The 22,574-nt window shown below is 47.1% G+C and overlaps 1 protein-coding gene across 2 annotated transcripts; it reads left to right on the top strand.

Annotated features, from left to right (window-relative positions):
• The first annotated feature begins 124 nt into the window (after nt 1-124).
• On the top strand, nt 125-21,887 carry col4a4 (collagen, type IV, alpha 4). 2 transcript variants are annotated; one of them, XM_057839883.1, is made up of 47 exons: nt 125-259; nt 578-658; nt 742-781; nt 2,715-2,786; nt 8,683-8,817; nt 8,925-8,969; nt 9,076-9,192; nt 9,660-9,728; nt 9,877-9,912; nt 9,996-10,058; nt 10,133-10,168; nt 10,343-10,384; nt 10,459-10,539; nt 10,611-10,655; nt 10,715-10,777; nt 10,882-10,926; nt 11,343-11,396; nt 11,474-11,534; nt 11,603-11,707; nt 11,802-11,957; nt 12,030-12,119; nt 12,194-12,354; nt 12,484-12,556; nt 12,726-12,832; nt 12,930-13,113; nt 13,187-13,255; nt 13,331-13,438; nt 13,502-13,570; nt 13,792-13,941; nt 14,093-14,254; nt 14,338-14,505; nt 14,577-14,720; nt 15,345-15,452; nt 15,546-15,724; nt 16,138-16,201; nt 16,270-16,344; nt 16,418-16,525; nt 16,657-16,764; nt 16,858-16,929; nt 17,013-17,141; nt 17,250-17,357; nt 17,423-17,578; nt 17,680-17,928; nt 18,001-18,117; nt 18,398-18,586; nt 18,671-18,954; nt 20,732-21,887. In XM_057839883.1, exons 2-47 carry the CDS (start codon nt 648-650, stop codon nt 20,975-20,977), a joined length of 4,953 nt encoding a protein of 1,650 aa, XP_057695866.1. In that variant the 5' UTR covers nt 125-259; nt 578-647; the 3' UTR covers nt 20,978-21,887. The 2 variants fall into 2 exon arrangements, with proteins under 2 accessions (XP_057695866.1, XP_057695867.1); XM_057839884.1 differs by having other exon boundaries at nt 157-658.
• Nucleotides 21,888-22,574: the final 687 nt, after the last annotated feature.

Here is a 22,574-nt window from a genome sequence, read left to right as displayed (position 1 = left end):
TTTTGTTTGGGTGGCCCTCGTACTCCGTTATAGTCCATTTGAAATGTTTTCAGCGCACGCGCTCCTTTCCGAGTGAGTGACTCTTATTTTGAAAGGCCGCGGCGCGCCTTGGATGCGCTCGTCCGTGTGACTCGGCGCCGACGGGCGAAGCTCGCGGCGAGTCGCTCCGTTCTCTTGGGTGACATGAAGACAAACGAGTGACAAAGACAGCAAGCGGCGGTAGCAGAAGCAGCGGCGGCAGCGGTAGCCGTACGCCAAGGTAAGGCCGCGCGCGCACCGCTCCATCCGGCTCCGCTGACGTCCACCTGCCGCTCGTTCGTCAACTAATTGGATCTTTGATGAATTAAAACTGATTGAACTCAATGACGACCCCACGATAGGGGAGTTTCAAACTAAGGCCCGGGGCTAATAATGGATCACGTCGTCTCCTTCGTTAGGTTTTTGTTTAATTGCGTTTCACGCGACTCGAGTCGGTAGACGTCCGTCTCGTCGCGAACGGCGTGACGCGTCTATGCCGATTTTTGGACGGAAAAACCCGGAGGCGCACCGAAGACAGTCGCGTTGACGTTGTGTGCAGGATCGCAGGCTCGTCATTGGCTGGAGGAGTGGGCGTGGCTTCTCACGAGTGGTAGACCTGCGGAAGCAACATGAGACTGAGGTACAAGAGCTACCGCCGCCATCTTTTGTGTTTGTCGGTGACTGCTCATGTTCATGTTTATCACCTTTGACCTGTGTCCTCAGGGCCCTCCTGGTGCTTCTGACCAGCACCACCGTTCTTGCCGTAAGTAGGACTCGCATCTGCACCCCTCGCCCTGACCACTTACAAAATGTCACAGACCCTTAATAAATCTTGTTATAGACTGTAAATATATATTTACACTAAAATTTCATGTTCATTCAAGCCTGCAAGTCAAAATGAATTGGATGAATAATATCAAAAACCAACAGGGAGTGACCTCAAATCAAAGGAAGTGACATGTAATTGCCCAAAACTCAACAGGAAGTGACCCGTAAATGCCAAGAAATCAACTGGAAGTGATCTGTAAATGCCCAAAATTCAAAAAGAAATGACCTGGAATTGTCCCCAAATTATCACAAAAGGACCTAAAATCCACAAAAAGTAACCTGTAACTAGAGTTGTTCCGATCATGTTTTTTTGCTCCCGATCCGATCCCGATCGTTTTAGTTTGAGTATCTGCCAATCCCGATATTTCCCGATCCGATTACTTTTTTTTTTTTGCTCCCGATTCAATTCCAATCATTCCCGATAATTTTTCCCGATCATATCCATTTTGGCAATGCATTAAGAAAAAATGAATAAAACTCGGACGAATATATACATTTAACATACAGTACATAAGTACTGTATTTGTTTATTATGAAAATAAATCCTCAAGATAGCATTTACATTATTAACATTCTTTCTGTGAGACGGATCCACGGATAGAAAGACTTGTAATTCTTAAAGGATAAATGTGACTTTGTATATTGTGACTAAATATTGCCATCTAGTGTATTTGTTTCAGTCAATGATACTGCAGCCATTTAACTTCTGCCCAAATGCATGATGGGAAGTGCAACCATGACTGTGCGTAGGGGCACCATTTGATATATCTTCTCTGCGTTGGGAAAGAACATAGGGTGTTAAGAAAATGATCAACTACTACCTTTCTTCCCCACATTGCCTCCCACGTTATTTTTAAATGCTGAGAGAGAGGTATTGTAAGGCTTTAGCCACATAAAATATGGCTCCAAAGCCTGTCAAATTTCTCTCTACTCATTATACGCTGCCTTTTAGCGCTATCTATAGGTAAAACAGCGTCTTTATAGTTTGAACGCGACAAAGCGTGAGTGGGTCGTTCAGCGCATGCGTTAATTATTTAACGTGATTAATTTTAAAAAATTAATTACCGCCATTAACACAATAAATTTGATAGCCCTACTTTAAGCCAAAACTACTATGGATGAGTGTAAGACATTTTGTCTGTAACGTTAATTACAATTAGAAAATGATTTAAATAATATATATATATATATATATATTAAAAAAAGGCGTGTCCGATATTTTTTTGCTGATTCCGATACTTTGAAAATGACGTGATCGGACCCGATCGATCGGGACATCTTTACCTGTAACCCTACACCAACAGGAGGTGGGTGACCTGATTTCAACAGGAAGTGACCTGGGAATTCCCCCAAATCATCAGCAATTGACCTTAAAATCAACAAGGGTCCAAAAATCAACAGGAAGTGACCTGAATTCAACAGGAAGGGCCCCAAAACAGGTCTTTTTTTTTTTTTTTAACGCGTTCACCACCATGGACAGCGCTAGACACGCTACGGGGCAGACGAACGAACTGTTGGCGGGAGCGCATGCCGAGGACGCGGGTAGATTTGATATCGGACGTGCGCGGTCTGCATTGTGGAAGCGACGGCGGCGGTGATTTTCACATTCCTGCCGCTGATAGAAACGCTTGACTGCTAACTTAGTTGACACAACACGGCAGGAATGCGGCCCGCAACACAAACACTGATGCATGATGGGAATCTGGGAAGCTGACAATATCTGTCTGCTTTCTCGGTTGAACCCGCTTCACCCCGCCGGCCGACTTTTCTGCGTCCGGCGTCAAACGCGACACGCCACCGTGCTATTGGCCGTGACCGCAATGACATCATATCAATAGGACGACAATGTTACATTTCTGTGTCTCCAGGGCGACAAAACGGACGCGTGCGGCGGGCGAGACTGCACCACCTGTCGATGCTTTCCGGCCAAGGGAGGGAGGGTGAGACTCCGCCCGTGACACACAACAACCAATCGTCACTCACCGAATCTGAATGGCGACAATCGATCGGTTAATCGACAATCTCGCACGTCCACTTAATCGACAAGTGTTTCCATCATTGTTCAGAGACCTTTTTTTGTCATTTTGAATTTGCCAAATTCCTTAACGGTAAATTTGCAAAAGTGCAAACTAATGGTCTTAATTTCACCTAATGAACTCATTGAAGGTGATAGACGTCCAATCGAATGGCGTCCGATCATCTGTCAACTGTAATGAATTTATCACTCGAAGACCTCCAATCCACTTGACCTGGAAGGGGGTGAACGGATAAGAGGTTCGTTCGCTGCCACACCTTCCCACTTCAAATGGATTGGACGTGTAGTGCAGCCAAAGGCAGTGCGGGCCAAAAGTATTGGCACCCCTGCAATTCTGTCAGATACTGCTCAATGTCTCCCAGAAAATGATTGCAATTACAAATGCTTAGGTAGGTAGTAATACCTTCATTTATTTTGCTTGCAATGAAAAAACACAAAAAGGAATGGGGGAAAAAAAATCATTATCATTTTACACAAAACTCCAAAAATGGGCCGGACAAAAGTATTGGCACCCTTTCAAAAATCATGTAATGCTTCTCTAATTTGTGTAATTAACAGTAGCTGTTACTTACCTGTGGCACGTAACAGGTGGTGACAATAACTAATTCACACTTGCAGCCAATTAAAATGGATTAAGGTTGACCCAACCGCTGTCCAGTGTCCTTGTGTGTACCACACTGAGCATGGAGAAAAGGGAGAAGACCAAAGAACCGTTTGTTAACTTGAGAAGCAAAATTGTGAGGAAGCATGGGCAATCGCAAGGCTACAAGTCCATCTCCAAAGACCTGAATGTTCCTGTGTGTACCGTGCCCAGTGTCATCAATAAGTGTAAAGCCCACGGCACTGTGGCTAACCTTCCTAGATGTGGACGGAAAAGAAAAACTGACGAGAGATTTCAACGAAAGATTGTGCAGATGGTGGATAAAGAACCTGGACTAACATCCAAACAAGTTCAAGCTGTCCAGCAGTCCGAGGGTACAAGAGTGTCAACCCGTACTATCCTTTGGCGTCTGAATGAAACGGGACTCTATGGTTGCATACCCAGGAAGACCGAGAGACATAAAAAAGCCAGGCTGGAGTTTACCAAAACTTAGCTGAGAAATCCAGAAACGTTTTGGAAGAATAAGAAGTGAAGTAGAGCTTTTTGGGAAAAGGCATCAACATGGAGTTTACAGGGAAAAAAACGAGGCCTTCAAAGTAAAGAATACGGTCCCCACAGTCAAACATGGCGGATGTTCCCTGACGTTTTGGGGTTGCTTTGCTGCCTCTGGCACTGGACCACTTGACCGTGTGCATGGCATTATGAAGTCTGAAGATGACCAACAAATTTTGCAGCATAATGTAGAAAGTTGGGTCTCCCTCAAAGGTCATGGGTCTTCCAGCAGGACAATGACCCAAAACAAACTTCTAAGAGCACTCGAAAATGATTTGAGAGGAAGCACTGAAGACTTCTAAAATGGCCAGACCTGAATCCCTTAGAACACCTGTGGACAGATCTGAAAATGGTACCCTTCAAATCTCTGAGACCTTGAGCAGTTGGCCAAAGAAATATGGTGTAAAATTCCAGCAGAGCACTGTAAAAAACTCTTTGATGGATACCGGAAGCGGTTGTCGGGAGTTATTTTGTCTAAAGGTATTAGCTATGAGGGTGCCAATACTTTTGTCAGGCCCATGTTTGGATTTTTTTGTGTAAAATGATAATGATTTAATTTTTTTCCATTCTCTTTTTTTTTGTCATCGCAAGCAAAATAAATGAAGATATTACTACCAAAGCATTTGTAATTGCAATCATTTTCTGGCAGAACTTGAACATTATCTGACAGAATTGCAGGTGTGCCAATACCTTTGGCCAGCACTGGAGTTAGCCTCTGGCTGCACTAGACGTCCAATCCATTTGAAGTGGCAAGGTTTGGCAGCGAACGAACCTCTTATCTGTTCACCCCCTTCCAGTTCAAGTAGATTGGAGGTCTACAAGCGGGAATTCAAATGAGTTTATCGCTAGTAGTTGTCCGATCCACTTAAAGTGCTGAATAAACTAACGTTGATTGACCACCCGCCAGCCTCCCCTCCAGATTGCACACGCAAACTGACGTCACTTCCTCTTGAGCGATCTGCTAGTCTGTCACAATCAGGGAGTGACACTCCCACTTCAAATGGATTGGACGTCTACTAACGGGTGGGACGGGGAAGATGCATCTTGGTCATCATTGACAGCACTAGACGTCCAAGGTAGCGATTAGCTAGTAGACTAAAAATGAGACCTGGAGGTTTGCAGGTACCGTCCAGGATTTGGGCATTGACATCCAGACGTCATCCAGTGACCTCATTGACTTCTTTACAGTGAGGAAAATAAGTATTTGAACAACCTGCAAGTTTTCTCACTTAGAAATGATGGGCGGCTTTGAGATTTTCACGGTAGGTGCTTGTCCACTGTGAGAGACAATCTAAAAAAAAAAATCCAGAAATCACAGTGTATGATTTGTTTAAGCAATTTATTTGTATAATACTGCTGTTAATAAGTATTTGAACACCTGAGTAAATGAATGTTAATACAGTGGTACAGTAGCCTTTGATTACAATTACAGAGGTCAAACATTTCCTGTAGCTTTTCACCAGGTTTGCACAGACTGCCGGAGGGATTCTTCACCACTGCTTAACACAGATCTTCTCCAGATCAATCAGGTTTCTGGGCTGTCACTTAGAAACACGGAGTTTGAGCTTCCATTTTCTATCGGGTTTAGGTCTGATGACTGCCTAGAGGCCTCCAGAACCGTGATATGCTTTTTACAAAGCTATTCCTTGGTTATTCTGGCTGTCTGCTTCGTGCCATTGTCATGATGGAAGACCCACAGTCACGACCCATTTTCAATGCTCAATAATGAGGGAAGGAGGTTATTCCCCAAAATCTCACAATACATGGCCCTGGTCATCTGGTCATCCTCTCCTGAATATAGTGCAGTCGTCCAGTGCTACGGGCAGAAAAACACCCCCAAAGCACTATGCTACCATCCTCATGCTTCACAGAAGGGATGGTGTTCTTGGGATGGTACTCGTCATTCTTCTTCCTCCAAACACTCTGAGTGGAATTAAGACCAAAAAGTTCCATTTTGATCTCATATGCCACATGACTTTCTCCCATGACTCCTCTGGATCATCCAAATGACTATTGCTAAACTTAGAACAGGCCTGGATATGTGCTGGTTGAAGCAGGGGAACCTGATTTTAAACCATGACCTCTTAGTGTATCACCAACAGTAACCTTGGTTCGAGCTCCTTTCAGGTCATTGAACAGCTCCTCCTGTGTAGTTTTTGGCTGCTTCCTCACCATTCTTAGGATCATTGAGACCCTACGAGGTAGACCTTACATGGAGCCACAGTCCAAGGGAGATTGACAGTCATGTATAGCTTCTGCCATTTTCGAATCATTTTTTCCAACGGTGGATCTTATATCACCAAGCTGCTTGGCAATTGCCCCGTTACCATCCCCATGCTTCAAAGTAGGGATGGTGTTCTTGGGATGGTACTCATCATTCTTCTTCCTCCAAACACTATGAGTGGACCAAAAAGTTCCATTTTGGTTTTAAATAACCACATGATTTTCTCCCATGACTCCTCTGGAAGTGTGCTTGGTTTAAGCAGGGGAACCTTCTGTGCCATCCATGATTTTAAACCATGACATCTTAGTGTGTTACCAACAGTCATTGACCAGCTCCTCCTGTGTAGTTTTCGACTGATTCCTCAACATTCTTAGGATGGATGAGACCCTACGAGGTAGATATTGCATAAAGCCACAGTGCGAGGGAGATTGACAGTCATGTTTAGCTACTGCTATTTTCTAATAATTGCTACAACGGTAGATCTTATGTCACCAAGCTGCTTTGCAATTGCCCCGTAACCCTCTCCAGCCTTGTAAAGGTCTACAATTCTGTTTCAGGTGTCTTTGGAAAGCTCTTTGGTCTTGACCATGTTAGGAATTTGAGTCTTCCTGATTGTAACCGCCTCAAACAGGTCAAAAAGTCAGACTCAAAAAGTCTAGCCTGGTACACCAGACTCACTGCTGTTCCAGCTATGGAGTCTGGTCACCATTCAGCGGATAAAATTTCCTGGGCGGAGCAAGCCACAGCAAACAGACAGCGGAGTGGACCAATCAGCGACGGGCGGACATGACGTTAGTAAAGCGACGAGGGACTTGCGTGCGGAAGTAAACATACGAGGAGATCGGAGTTTATTCAACATGGCTAGTGCGAGACAGACTGTAGACAGACTGTTGTCAATGACTTGTGTCGATGTGTTTTTGGTCATTTAAACCGTGAGTTTTACCGCGGATTGGAACATATTCTTGGCTCTCCCGTTCGCCATCTGTGTTGTTGCGGAGACGACTTCCGACGCGGAAGAGTGACGTTGCTCGTTAAGAACACGTCACGCAAATAAACGAAGCTGATTGGACGGTTGATTTTCTTCTTGCTCGAGAGGCCGTTAATGGGCTGGGTCCCAGACTATTCTCTCAGTGTTGGAAAAATACAAGGAGAACAGTCTGGCCATGCCAGGCAACAAAAAGTCCACCTCCACTCCACTTATTTGTTGGACTTTTTTAAAGACTACTAACAGGTCTTTGTTCCTCACAATTGTAGTTAATTGACAGGTGTTCAAATACTTATTTGCAGCAGTATTTAACAAATAAATCGTTAAAAAAATCAAACACTGAGATTTCTGAATTTTTTTCTTTAGATTGTCTCTCACAGTGGACAAACATCTACCATGAAAATTTCAAACCCGCCCATCATTTCTAAGTGGGAGAACTCGCAGGGTGTTCAAATACTTATTTTCCTCACTGTATGCATGCAGAACATATGACTAGAATTTGGCCGAACCATCGATGTTCTTATCTTAGCCAGTGATGCGCCGATATGAGCCTAGAGAATTCGGAGTAGCGATAGAGTTCTCCAGCCAATGATGCGTATGATCTGAGGCTCGGGTGGACAAAAGGTCAAGGTTGGGGTCATAAAAGCTGCCTCAAATGTGTTCTCACGCGCAATTTTCACATCACCTCGTTGTAAAATGTTGCAATAATGGAGCGCTTATGGCACCGCTGCGCGTGTTGCTACAGCTGGGGGCCGCAGACAGACAGACAGGGAGGGAGCGCACTCGCTCGCTGGCTGGCTGGCAAAGCGTCTGTCTCACTGATTTCACACCTCAATAATCCTACACAAAACTGGAGAAAGCAAAAACTAACAGAGATCAGACCTGTCACATCTCATCACACGCGCACTTGTCGGGAAAGAGGGAAGGCCTCCATCCCATCCCGCCCCGTCCGTCGTGGTCATTGCATCAATTCTTCTCGTGACTTCTTCGTCATCGTCTTGATTTCAATTTATTTCTTCAAATTTTCTGTGTCCGGGAGAGAAATTCAGCTAGTTCTCTAAAAAAAAAAAAAAAAACGACCTCCCCAGTCAATAATACTGTTTGCACTGATACCATTTTTGGGCTCCCGGTACCCATTACGACACCCGGCTACGTGGTATCAGCTGATGTCGACACTGCGACAGCGCTAGACATGCAGTCCATTTGGAAGCAAATAAACAAACATCATTCACCCAATTGTTGTGGATTTGACTTCTACCAGAGGTGAACTCTTTGAAATTCATGTCAGAAGGTTGAAAAGACTTTTCATCGCCCCTAGCAAAATGGCCTCAGGGCAGCCATGTTGGTAGATGGGATAACAAAACAAAAACAAACCCCGATTCCAATAAGTTAAAGAACCCGTGCGTTAGTTTAACTCTGACTCCGCTCATTTTCCTTAGGGGTCTCCGGGTGCTCTCGGGCGTCAGGGCCCCCAGGGACCCCCAGGCTTCCCGGGCCCTCAAGGTCCTCCGGGAGAGAAAGGCAAGCGAGGAGATGAAGGCCCAGCAGGCGCTTCGGGACCAAAGGGAGACACGGTGAATAAAACAACAGGACGCCCATTATCGTACAGGACAAGTTGCAGATGCACCCACCATAGGAGGAGTTTTTTTTTTATCTATTCGCTTGTTGACTCTTGTTTCAGGGAACTGTTGGCGTTCCTGGATTCCCCGGTTTAGAAGGAGTTCCGGTAGGAAGTGGCACCCCCCACCGAGATCTTTATCTGCATGGTCCCAAACTGCAGTATCCGGACCTTCTCTCATGGATGATCAGCTTTGGTTCGTTTGTGTATTCAGGGGCATCCGGGCGCAGCCGGTGAGCCCGGGCTTCCAGGTGTGGACGGATGTAACGGGACCAGAGGAAAGCAGGGAGTTCCCGGCCTACCTGGACAGCGAGGCCCTGACGGAGAAGCGGTGAGAACTACAGACCGGTCACCGCTAGGAACACACGAATTAGACCGCACCACCTTGACCACAAGTAACCTGGCTTGAACTCGAATCTTACATAAAGTTTAGCATGGGATCAAGACCGCGACGCCAAAGGTAGAAGGCACGAGTAAACCGAGACTACTACTGCATCCACTTGAGGTAGAGCAAATTAGCAATACAAAACTACTTCAGACAACGGAGACCATGACTAGCGCAGCCCGTGAGCAAACCAAGAATATTTGTGAAAATTCGGATCTAGATACTTGACGTCGATCGCGTGATATGTTGCAGTCCTTCCCCTAGAGTGCAGGTGGTCTCGGTGTGAAAGTGCTACCGCCTGAGAGCTTTGGGGTAAAGAAGCGGCAGAGATTGCTAATGAGTCAGGATAACCTAGCTTAGATTCAAGGTTGATCTGCTGGATATGTCGGTTGACTGACCCGCTTGTGTTGCAGGGTTTTCAAGGACCGAAGGGATTTCCAGGAGAGCCGACATTCTTCTTCCTGGACTACCCTGGAGCGCCTGTGAGTCGTCGCCTTGTCACACCTCGGCTGTTCAGTCAGATGCGTTTTTCTGGCCAGCCCTCGTTTTTCGTTTGAAGGCGCTTATTGCAATCCGATGTCCGAATCCCATCTTTTATCTGTTGACAATGATCACGTTTGTGTCCAATAGGGAGAGGCCGGACTCGGGGGACTTCCCGGTCTGTCGGTGAGCTTGCCGTTTGCCCGTGTTCTGACTACCTGTCCTTCTGACCTCCTAGCTTTTATGACATCCTACTTGTTTGTGCGCAGGGTGGACAGGGTCCCAGAGGTTTGAGTGGAGTCGCGGGTCCTCTTGGCCCTGATGGCGTAAATGTGAGAACACATATCAGGCTTTTTCAATCTCCTTAACTCAATGATACGATGATCAAGTGCGTGCATGTATGCAGGGTCTTCCTGGCCTGCCAGGTTCCAGAGGATTACCTGTGAGTACCCTCTAAGGAAAGTAAATAAACATAATGAGGTTTTTACGACACTACCGAAACAGCGACTTTCAGCAAAGCATAGCGCTTGTTATTTTTTGTCGTTGTTCATACATGAGCAACATGTGTAAGAAGAGAAGATGAAATTATCGGAGGTGCTTGTATTCTTCCTTTCAGGGTGACCGAGGCCGATCGGTGCAGGGCTCGAAAGGAGACGAGGTACCGCTCTTGACTTTTTCCAACCTGCGGCCGGTTTTTGAGCCACTTCAGGCCTTAACTGGTATCATTCGTAGGGAGATCAAGGCCTCCAGGGCCCCCCGGGACCATTTGAGGTCGTAGACCTCCCAGAGGACTATTACATCAAAGGAGAGAAGGTGACTACGCGCCGGCCGATCCCCCAACTGCGGTCATCATTTCCGATGTTGTTTCTTTCGTGGCTTTATAGGGAGTGGCGGGGCCGAAAGGGGCGTGTGGACCACCAGGCCTGCCGGTAAGGGTTCTATTGTGTCAGATCCTCGACTGATCTAATTCCGTATTTTCGACTTTCAGGGGCTGGATGCTCTTCCTGGCATCAAGGGAGAGAAGGGGATCGTCGGCCCTCCCGGACTTAGGGTGAGTCGTCTTTCTTAGGCGGTCCTGCTTGCTATGTGGAGGAGGTAGAAGGAGAAACACTCAGTGTTTGGCCGCAAAAACACTTTTGCCTTTGCGGTCTTCAGGGACTCCCTGGACGTCCTGGGCGACCAGGTTGCAAAGGAGCCAAGGTGAGCCCCTCCATATAAGATGTCAACGCTTAGCTTTCATCTTATTCTTTTGGATAGAAACACTTATTAGTCTTGGTCATATTTTAGTCATTTCAAAATGTGTTCATTTAGCTTTCGTTGACAAAAACTCTGACTAATTTCGGTTAGTTTTAGTTGGGAATTACTCAAAATGTTCTCATCTGTAAAGTTCAAATATTTAGTCCAAAAATAAATGCATAACTGATAGCATGCTAGCAGATTGCAAAAATCTGCAGCTCATTCTGGTTGTCACATCCATTTCTGTTGGGAGATTTTTTGGAGGTGGGGCCAAGGCAGCTGAGAAAGGAAGACTCATTTGAATTGTTTAAATATTTATTTATACAAAGTAAAATTACCAATTGTTTCATTATCCTTGAGTGCAAGTCTGTCTGTTTCAGGGCGCTGTAGGAATCCCTGGTCTTCCGGGTCTGATCGGACAAGAAGGTCCAAAGGTTAGCTCTCGATACATTCAATAGGCTTGTGGTAGTCAGGCCACACGTGACGTGATTGACATTGTTTCGCCCCCTAGGGCATGATCGGAGACCCCGGTCCTAAAGGCCTCCCTCAGGAAATTGTCATCACCCATTCGGGTAGGTGCACCAACAATGATAAATCTATCCGACACACGACGTCTCACACACAGAAACTCATCCTAAAGGTGACGTCGGAGATCCGGGGTCTCCTGGACCGACGGGACCTCCGGGTGATCGCGGCTTCATTGGATCACAAGGGCCTCGCGGATCCCCCGGTAGATCCGTACTAGGTCAGTTGAGTTACAATCAGACATACTGTAGTTCCATGATTTGTGTCCTTCAGGAACAGTTCTTGACTGACAACATTTTTTGAACGCTGATCAGGACCACCAGGTGCGGTGGGACCAGTGGGGACCCCGGGAAGCAGAGGAGACAAAGGAGAACCGGGGCAGTTTTTCACAGATCAAACTTTTCCCGGGGAAGTCGGAAGTCCAGGGAGCCTCGGACCCAGAGGCCAAAAAGGACAACCGGGAAGGCCGGGTAAGTCAGTGTTTGTTTGGGAAAGATTGCGTCTTCTTTTCACCTGGCTGACATTTTATTTTTTTGATGAAGGCTATTACTGCCTTCCCGGCGTGCCAGGAGAACCCGGAGAACCTGGTGAACGGGGACCTTCGGGGCCCTCGGGAATTCAAGGATTCAAAGGTCGGCATTTAGCGCCACTCTGGTTTTTTTTGTAGGATGCGGAGGGCAATAACTAAGGACGTGTATTCGGTCAGGTCGCCAAGGTGAATGCTCCTGTGGCCCCACTGTTGTGCTGAGGGGAGCCCCGGGCCCAGCCGGGGAGCCCGGGTCGGCAGGCGATCAAGGGTCCCCTGGAGCTCAGGGACCAAGAGGGGACAAAGGCTTCACGGGAGACACCGGAGCAGCGGGACAACCGGTAAGGAAAATGAAATTTGGAACATTTGTGTACATTGCAAGGTCCGGAGCAGCGGAGGATGTTTTTTCCAGAAAACATTCAAATGATTCACTTGGTTAACTGTTGATTGATTGATTGACTGGATTTCAGGGTCTGGGTGGCCTACCTGGTTTCAAAGGGTTCAAAGGTCAAAAAGGAGACTTCATTGTGGTGGAAATTAAAGGCAAGTTAATGATCTGATTGCAACCACTGAGTTGAGGTCCATATTGTCTTGTTGCGATTTAGAAAACTTGTTAGATGCTGAAGACCTGAATCTTAGAGAAAAAGTCTGTCTCAAAGCAATGTTATGAAACCACTAGCGTTTGTTCGACTAATCCAACTTTTATCTGCAGGTGAGAAGGGCGAAAGGGGTGAGCTGGGTGTTGCTGGTAGACAAGGTTTCCCTGGGAGAGCAGGACAGGATGGAGTCCCTGGACTCCCTGGAAGCCCTGGACCTCAGGTCTCTTCCCCCTCACTGCTCAAGCACTTCACTCATGGACCGCCACACCAGAAATAAAAACTTTTTTCGTGCCTGCTTACCTTTGCTTGGTTTCCAGGGAGACAGTTACTCCGGTCCTCCAGGGGACCGAGGTCTTCCGGGTCTCACTGGCCCCAAGGGACTAATTGGACCACCTGGCCCCCAGGGATCAGGTGTAGTTGGAGCAATTGGAGACCGGGGGTTTCCAGGGGCCCCGGGGCCTCCGGGATTCCCTGGATTCCCTGGTCTGAAAGGTGTTCAAGGTAAAGATCAGTCTCAAGTTATTAAAAGGCATAGCAGTTGGCAACACTAGACTGATAACTTACCTGTCTATAGGCGAAACACTTCCTTGTGTACCCAGAAACCCAGGAGCCCCAGGACAGAAAGGGGAAGCTGGAGACACAGGTTTACACAATCACGATGGTTTGACATTAAGATTTGCTTCACCTGCGCATTTGACTTCTCGTTCTTTCTGCCTAGGCCCCGTAGGACTTCCTGGTTCTCCTGGTTTCAATGGATTCACAGGACCCGATGGACCTAAAGGAGAGAAGGGACTGTCTGGACTTCCCGGTCCGGCTGGACTAGCAGGTACCCATTGTACCAGACTCTTGTCCACTAATTCTAATAACTGACATCCTCTTCCTTTGCCAGGACCTCCAGGTTTAATTGGTGATCCTGGAGATGAAGGACCTGAAGGATTCAGTTTTGCTGGAGAACCAGGTACCGACCTGTCTAATGAGACTACTGTATACAAAGGTTGATAGGGATTGCATCAGTACAATTGCTATCTAAAGAATAAGGTGCATGAACGTAACCCCCCCCCCCCCCCCCCCACACACACACACACACACAGGAATCTATAATGACTGCTCTCACTTAAACAGGCTGACATACTGAATTTCCCACTGAGCTCATGTTGCATGTTTTTATCTGTGAACTAGGCTCTCCAGGTGCACCTGGAATTCCTGGACTGAGAGGACCTGCAGGAGAGTCTTACGTGGGGACCGCGGGGCCCATTGGCTTTCCAGGGCTAGCGGGCTCTCGGGGACCTAAAGGAGTCCCAGGTGAAGCTGGCAACCAGGGTTTCCAAGGTGAGTGGTAAATCAAAAATTTTAATCTGGAGCTGGTCCCGTATAGTCCGCCACACAAATGCCTTCAACGTCAAACGAGCCTTGTGCAAATATGCAGTAGCTGGCACAGGAAATATTTGACTTTGTCGAACTTGTTGTTTTTTTTCTCCAGGAGTTCCAGGTCTGCCCGGGGTTCCGGGACCAAAAGGCCAGAGAGGCCAGGATGGCGCACCGGGCAACATTGGTCCCCCCGGCCCAGTCTATAATCAGTGCCAAAAAGGAGAAGCCGGTCCCACGGGCCCTCCTGGTCCACAAGGACCCATTGGCCCCTCAGGTAAAGCGCAACCTGAAAGTGATGTCACGTTTCATCGTTCAGCAGGACAGGATAGTTGAGCTGAAATCTTCTTCTCTTCTCAGGATGTGCAGGAGAGAAAGGTGATCCGGGCCAAACAGGATTGCCGGGTTATGGCCCACGAGGCCCTATGGGTAAAGCAGGTTCTCCTGGAATTCCTGGCTATCCAGGGCTTCCGGGGCCCCCGGGTCTCAGTGGAGACTCTGGATTTGCAGGGAGGGATGGCCAAAAAGGTGAGCGACTCCTAGCAACTTCATGATCTGAGTTGATGAAGCACCGTGTAACATCAGGACCTCATAATCAGGTCTGACGGGACCTCTCGGTCAGAAGGGTGTCCAAGGGGTCGGAGGCTTGATCGGGTTCCCAGGTTACCCTGGGAGGAAGGGAGAGCATGGTCCTAACGGACAAGATGGCAGGCCAGGATGTCAAGGTCCTAAAGGAGAAGCGGGTACAAACACTACTATTTTTACTCAAAACGTCTGTTAATTGACCCCTTCCAGACCAAATGGATTGGATGTCTAGCACCATCAATGAAAATTGCTATAATGGCTTGGTCAGACAATGCTTGACAACCTTTGTGACAGCAAATGAATGAAATAATGAATAAAACTTGAGACTTAAAATGCTCTCAAAGGCTAAAATGCTTTTTTTATGTTTATATAATTTGGCATCAAGCCTGATGTTCGTAGCGAGTACACAATGTGTGCCACATTAGTGCATTATCTAAGCTCATGTGCTAATCCCTTATGCGAGCAGAGGACACAATTTGGCTAGCCTGCTTTTTCCAGTTGCCCCCCCTTCTAACAAAGCTAACAACCTTAATAAATGCTCATGTTACTGTGCACAAAAGTTCAAATCCTGTCATTTACCAGCCAGAGGTTAGAAACTTAAGTCTCAAACAGTACATATTACGCAGCCTGTGTTTAAATGTCGTATTGCGGCCGCTTCTGATGCTAGTTTTGATATCAGTTAATAATGTCCAGTGACTGCTCTACCGGAGAGGGTTCAAATCAAACGCGATCATCATCCGGCAACAACTACAAGTATGATCCCGCCTTGTCATGCTCTACAGGCTGTAAAGGGTATCCAGGACCCCCTGGAGACACGCTAGGTGTCCCCATCAAAGGCACGAGAGGAAAAGCGGGTCCCCCCGGTGTCAACGGTTTCCCTGGTGCACGAGGTCAGACCAAAGTCAAACATTTAGGTGTAACAGAAATGTTTTTCTAGCGACTGAAAATTGGTCCGCTAGAGGATTTCTTTCTTTTCTTGCTAGGAAATAAGGGCGGACGAGGTATTGCGGGCAGGCCCGGGTACCCGGGTGCCGATATGCCTCCCGGCATCAAGGGTCCCCCGGGTCCGCCTGGGTCTTTGGGCAAACGTGGACTTTCAGGAGGAACCGGGCATCCCGGACCTTCCGGTTTCCTCGGCTTTCCCGGAGAAACGGGAGACTTGGTAAGCTCAAATAAAAGTGCGCTCAATTTACCGTGACCTAATTGAATTTTCCTTGTCATTGGGTACTGCCAAGATGAAGAGTAACCCCCGACCATCCCCACTTAATTATTTATTTATTTATTTTTTACCTTTGCACGGAAATGAGCGTCCAGCAATTGGTTGGCATTCTATGTAAGAGGATTAGGGCCAGTGAAGGAAATAAAGGGGCCTAGATTTTGACTTTAGAGGTAGAATTTATTTTCTTCAATAGCCCTAATAATAGGGGTCAATAGACCTGGGCGGGTTTTACAGTGTGATTGGGCGGGAAACTGGCTTTCCCATCTGGCAACCCTGATAAGTGGGGTCCGCTTTTGGATCATGATTGGAAAAGCTATACAAGTATAACACCAACACCAACTGATCTTTTCATCCAGGGTGACCCAGGATCCCCAGGCAGGTCTGGTGAACGCGGTCGACAAGGACGTTCTGGCTCCAAAGGTACCGTGTGTCTACCGACGTGGCAGACGCAGAAAAACATGGTTAAAAAATCCACCGATTTGGAACAGGCGATCGAGGAGAGTCTCGACGGAGATCCGGTTTACCTGGGGATAAGGGGCCTCCTGGAGACTCTGGGCCTCCAGGTAAGGTTCTAACTCAAGAGCATCAGAATCTGGCAAATCAACTTGAATTGTGAAATCGGTTTTCCCTCATCAGGTCCTACTGGACCTCGAGGTGACCCGGGACCAACGGGTTTCATCGGAGAGCCGGGCCAGATGGGCTCGAAAGGAGATCTGGGACAACCCGGGGAGCAGGGACCACCGGGTACGGGCTCCTATCCCTAAAGCCGTTACGTTACAAACGCGAGGCCATCTTATTTTTGTTTCTAAAAATACTGAAGGAAGTCAAAAGTCCAGGCTAAAAGAAAACGCTATACTCATGCATCTGTCCATCAGGTGTCATTGGGCCCCCAGGTGCCAGAGGTCGCCCAGGCATTCCGGGTCTTCCTGGTAACGCGGGTGCCGACGGTCCCCCTGGACCACAAGGCATCTTGGGACATCGAGGTGAGGGTTCGAACTAAATGTGCTTTTTCGGTTTTGTTTCTCAGGATGTCCAAGTATTATGTTTATTGTCATTTTATCAAAATGTTATAACAGGTCCTCCCGGACCACTGGGACTTCACGGCCTTGATGGACTGAAAGGGGTCAAAGGAGACATTGGCACCAGGGGTATGTCCACTTGTCTTTATAGAAGCCAGAATTCACATGTACAAAGAGATGATCTCTTCACCTGCCCCATGTTGTATTGTTAGGTCTGAATATTCCAGGTTCTCAGGGTTCTCAAGGCCTTCCAGGAGATAAAGGCTCTCCTGGTCCTCCAGGTCCGCCGAGTTCATCACAGCCTGGACCTCCGGGACCCAGAGGCTCTGCAGGATCCAGAGGTTTGTGGTGTGATTGGGGTCTTTTGTTTCCCAGAGAGGTAGCTGGTGGATGATGCAAAGAGGTATAGCTGGGTGTGTTCAGGCACTCATGTTCATTCAACCGTTTAGGGCCACAGGGACCACTCGGTCCTTCAGGTGAACCTGGACCAGACTGCCAAGGTCCTCCATCAGGGATTTTGGGAGATCCTGGTGAACCCGGAGAGGATGGAGTGCCAGGTCGGACAAGAAGCGAGAAGCGTTACCTGTCGACGCCAGATTTCATTAACCTGACTACCTTTTAGGTTTCCCCGGAGACTTGGGGGAGTCTGGTCCTAACCTTCCGGTGCCTGGCGATGATGGGGACAACGGAGATGACGGGTGCGTTGGTCCTAAGGGAGAAGAAGGACTCCCGGGGCCCGTAGGACAAACTGGCGTAGCTGGAATTCCAGGGTTCACAGGTCAGGTGACTCAATTTTCAACGTTCTAGGATCCGGACGCTCTCGTCCAGATTCGCCTCGGGTCGTGGCGGTCTTTGTATTTGGAAAATCTTTGCGAGCAGGTGAGCGGGGCTCTCCGGGACTGATGGGAATACCAGGAAATCCGGGCCCCAGAGGTTTTCCGGGACCGATTGGACCTCTCGGTTGTAAGGGCTCTACCGGTCCGGCGGGTCCAAAGGGAGAGATGGGCAGAGTTTTTCCTTGCCCTTCTTACCCTTCACCCCCACGTGGTGCTCCTGGAGTTCCTGGGCCTCCCGGTTTACCAGGAAATCCTGGTTTTCTCGGAGAAAGTGGCTTCCAGGGACTCAAAGGTTAGAAGCTACGAGAACACGCTACTTAAAATTGACGAGAATAACGCGATGACAATTGATGGTGCGCTACAGGTAAGAAGGGGGACGCCGGCTGTGTGGGGCAACAAGGCTCTCGAGGGCCACCGGGTCCCGATGGAGAACCGGGTCGACGAGGTCCGGAAGGGGAGAATGGTGCGGCGGGGGACAAGGGTGAGAGCCAAAGTCAAAATCAGAACTCAGAACAAGGCACGGAGCGCACAAGTTTGGAGAAAGAAAGACAAGTTGTCTCAACTCACCGAAAGTCTTGGCTGTCCGAATTGACAGCCCGTTGTTCGTTGCAATTATTTGACAAAAATGGATCCACGCGATAAAAAAGAGAGGCGCTCAATCAAACGTTGCTCTTCAAAGGCGTGGGTTTGCGACTCCGGGCCTTGCGCTGAGACTTATTGCCAAGAGAAAGAGCCTCCTGACCACGTGCCTCTGCGCACAGGTGACCCCGGTCGGACCGGGGATCGCGGACCTCCCGGACCGTCGCGAGCCGTCAACGCCGGCTTCCTGACGGTCATACACAGCCAGTCCAAAGAAATCCCGCCGTGTCCGCGGGGGATGCGTCTTTTGTGGCTGGGATATAGTCTCTTGTACCTGGAAGGCCAGGAGAAGGCGCACACTCAGGACCTTGGTACGATTCTGCTCGCCGGACGACGAGGCGCTAAAACGCCAGCGCCGCGGGTGTGAATTTCCGGCTCCTCGTCGTCGTTTTCAGGTCAGGCGGGCTCGTGCATGCGCGTCTTCTCCACCATGCCCTTCGCCTCCTGCAACACGGGAGCGTGCTCGTACGCCGGCCGCAACGACAAATCCTATTGGCTGTCGGCGGCCGCCGCCGTGCCGGCCCTGCCGGTGGGCGGGGAATCCATCCGCGAGCATATCAGCCGCTGCGCCGTTTGCGAGGCGCCCTCCGCCCCCGTGGCGTTGCACAGCCAGTCCGCCGTCCGCCCGCAGTGTCCCCCAGACTGGGCCAGCCTGTGGACCGGCTACTCATTCCTCATGGTGGGTCCATTAAAAAATACACACGAAAAAAAAAGAACTGTTCATCACATTCATTATTGACCTCTAGTTTTTCTCTCTTTATGTATTTTCCCTTCAGGCATGACAAATCCAAACAAACATACAGCATTTATATGTGTTTACAATTAATTCAACCCGAAAAGAAAAGGGCAGACGGGAGAAGCCGCAGCTTATTGAAACCCGCCCCCAGTGTACCATAGGACGCAGAAAATATCGAATAACAATTTTTGACATTCAGATTGCATAGTGATTACAAGGTTTTTTTCTTTTTGAAATTTAACCATCCCCCTTGATTGTTCATTTTCCCAAGAATCCATTGTCGATCGTGTCCATGAGCTTGTTATGTTGATTAGATCCAGTAGATTAGTTCATAATTCGGTGGTTAGTTTATTCAGTTGATTGGATCCAGAAGATAGGGAATAGCTGAGGACCGACGGCAGGTCGTGTCCGCCGCCCCCCTTTCGTCGACTTAATCCTCGTCGCCGTTTTCATTCCTTGCTGCCTCCCGACGAACATTCACTTCAAGGCTCAAGTTTTTATCCCAATTCAGCCATTTGTTCCAAACTTTCAAGGCTTTTCACGGTCTTCCGCAGAATGCCATTTTCATGATTTCATTTTTCACGGTTTTCCTATTTCATTGCCTTTTTGGATTTTTTTTTTTTAGTTTTGCACAATTTCCAAATTTTTCAAGGTGAAATGTCATTTTTGCAGTTTCTCGTTTTTTGTTTTTTTTTTTGTGGTTTTTGCGATTTTTCGATTTTTTTTTCTTTATTTAGCACCAATTATAGATTTGTCAAGGTTTTTTTGTTTGTTTCTGTGTTTTTTCTGAAGCTTTTAGATTTTTTTGTTTTCATGTTTGTTCAATTTTTTTTTTTAAACTTTGGCAGTTTGCACATTTTTCATTTAAAAAATTTTTTTTTTTTTTTAATGTTTTTCATAGTTTTATACGTATTGTCATTTTTTCCAGTTCTTCACGGCTTTTGAATTCTTCTTACTTTTTAGCATTTAAGTAATACAGTATTTCAATGGAAATACAGCACTATGAAAAAGTATCTGAACCTATTGGAATTTCTCACATTTCTGCATAAAATCACCATTAAATGTTATCTGATCTTTGCCAAAAAACCACACAGATGAAAAAACTGTCTGCTTTAAGTAAAACCACCCAAACATTCATAGGTTTTCATATTTTAATGAGGATAGTATGCAAACAATGACAGAAGGGGGGGGGGGGGGGGGGGCAGGTCTTCAGACAGCTCTTTTGACCCAGCCATGAAGCACATCAATCAATGTTTTTTATCAAGACATTTCTTACCAGGATTGTGTTTCATAGTGGGCCGGGCAGCTTTAAACCACTCATCAGCGATTGGGCACACACCTGACTTAAAATGTTTGGTAAAAATTGGTTTCAATTGCTCTTTAATTCTCCTTGGGTAGGGGGTTCACTTACTTATTTTTGCCCCTTCTGTCATTGTTTGCATGCTATCCTCATTAAAATATGAAAACCTAAAAATGTTTGGGTGGTTTTAGTTAACGCAGACTGTTTTTTCATCTGTGTGATTTTGACAAAGATCAGATTATATTTGATGGTGCTTGATGGATTTAATGCAGAAATGTGAGCAATTCCAAAAGGTTCAGATACTTTTTCATACCACTGCATTTAATGACTTGAGTCAAATAGGTGCTCGTTTTACACGTACTTGCCGCCAATGTTTATGATGCATCTGCGTTGACTCCGGTGCCTCCGTCTCGCCGGCAGCACACGGGCGCCGGCGACGAGGGCGGCGGCCAGTCGCTGACGTCGCCGGGAAGCTGCCTGACGGACTTCCGGCCTCAGCCATTCGTGGAGTGCCAGGGACCGCGAGGGACGTGCCACTACTTCGCCAACATCTACAGCTTTTGGCTCAGCACGCCGGCGGCCGACGCCGTGACCGCCGAGGTCGGCCGGCAGAGGGCCAACATCGGCCGCTGCAACGTCTGCATCAAAGTGGCCCCTCCGCCGTGACCCCGAAACCACATCTTTTGGAGTTCCTGTCCCCGGTCGCTCCATTGCGCTTTCCTTTTGACTTTCGAGCCAACGTAGCAAATGGGAATCGACGACGTCCGATCTGTTTGGACCTAAGACAAACTTATATCTGAATGATTGGGAAAAAAAACGTCTTTTTTTTACTGATACGATTCAATATTTTCAGACAATAAAAAAACACCGTTCACAGATGAATGAAAAAGCATATTTTTTTATTCTCAGATTCATCGATCAATAAAATATGAATTATTTTTTGGGGGCGATTCATCGTTTCACTCGTGAGTCCAACAATCGCAACCGATGCTAGATACGCTACAGGTTCGCTATTTCCACTGCGACACGCAGTAAGCTGAATTCTACTGGGGTTGTGACCATACTTTAGGATGGTTATCCATACGCCAAGACTCATTACACCGTTTTATAATAAAGTAGCCAGCAGGTTTGCCACTATAGTCGATCGCAATGCTAGTGTGACTAGCTTGCGGCAAATATTTTTTGAATGTACATAGTTAATTATGATTATATTGTGTGAGCAACATATGTGGTTATGAAGCCTGCTGTTTTCAAGGTCAGGAGCAAAAAAAACAATTAGCACCCCTCCCATAGACGATGGTAACTTACGTACTCACATTGTTATGTTCACTTGTGTGCATTATGTAGCCTTTTCTGCTCAGTCAAAGCAATCATGCATTCACATTCTGGTTAGATTTAAAGAGCATATGACACCAGAAAAAAGTCTTAAATGGCATTATTATGTGAATTAGAATCATATTTTGAGACGATTCGACTATATACAACAATTTAGCAAAGCGCAGATGACGAGAAATTAGTCTTTTAATCTGCCGGTTAGCCACGCCTACCATTATAGACCCTACCCACGTGACGTCACAGCTCCGCTCTCCTGAATGGTACCGCCCACTTGTCCGTCAAAACATAGTGTTAACCTGTTACGGCTACGTACATTTCTCCTATTTACGGCGTGTTTTTCTGCTCCTTAACATTAATAATCAAAATGGTGAAGGCGTGTGTGGCTGTTGGTTGCACTAACAGAGAAGATGGAAGGAGAGACTTGAAGTTTTACCGTATTCCGAGGGATCCAAAGAGGAGAGCGAAATGGACGGCTGCAATTCGACGTGAAAACTGGGCACCAAAAAAATCACCACAGACTATGTAGTAGTCATTTTATATCCGGTAAGATGCATTTAAGATATACTTAGGGGGTTTTGGGCTGACAAATAACCACAATTAAGATCATTGCGAGGCTAATCGCCGACAACATGCGACGTAGTATGACATAGTTTCAAATTCAAGATGTTTGTGACTTCCCTTTCTTCCACCATCGTTATTTTTTAAATAATATTTAGTTGGTACCAAGTGAAAGAAACTGGCCTCGTCTACGGCGCTGACAAATAACCACAATTAAGATCATTGCGAGGCTAATCGCCGACAACATACGACGTAGTACGACATAGTTTCAAATTCAAGATGTTTGTGACTTCCCTTTCTTCCACCATCGTTATTTTTTGAATAATATTTAGCTGGTACCAAGTGAAAGAAACTGGCCTCGTCTACGGGG

Source organism: Corythoichthys intestinalis, chromosome 6 (genome assembly GCF_030265065.1).
Source record: "Corythoichthys intestinalis isolate RoL2023-P3 chromosome 6, ASM3026506v1, whole genome shotgun sequence".
NCBI classification, from domain to species: domain Eukaryota; kingdom Metazoa; phylum Chordata; class Actinopteri; order Syngnathiformes; family Syngnathidae; genus Corythoichthys; species Corythoichthys intestinalis.
This window is presented reverse-complemented; position numbering and strand designations above follow the sequence as displayed.

Excerpts from the sequence above, each read along its gene's own strand:
- col4a4 (XM_057839883.1), top strand. Across the intron at positions 13,256-13,330 it reads AGGGGAAGCTGGAGACACAG|GCCCCGTAGGACTTCCTGGT; the intron begins GTTTACACAATC and ends CTTTCTGCCTAG. Across the intron at positions 13,942-14,092 it reads TGGCAACCAGGGTTTCCAAG|GAGTTCCAGGTCTGCCCGGG; the intron begins GTGAGTGGTAAA and ends TTTTTTCTCCAG.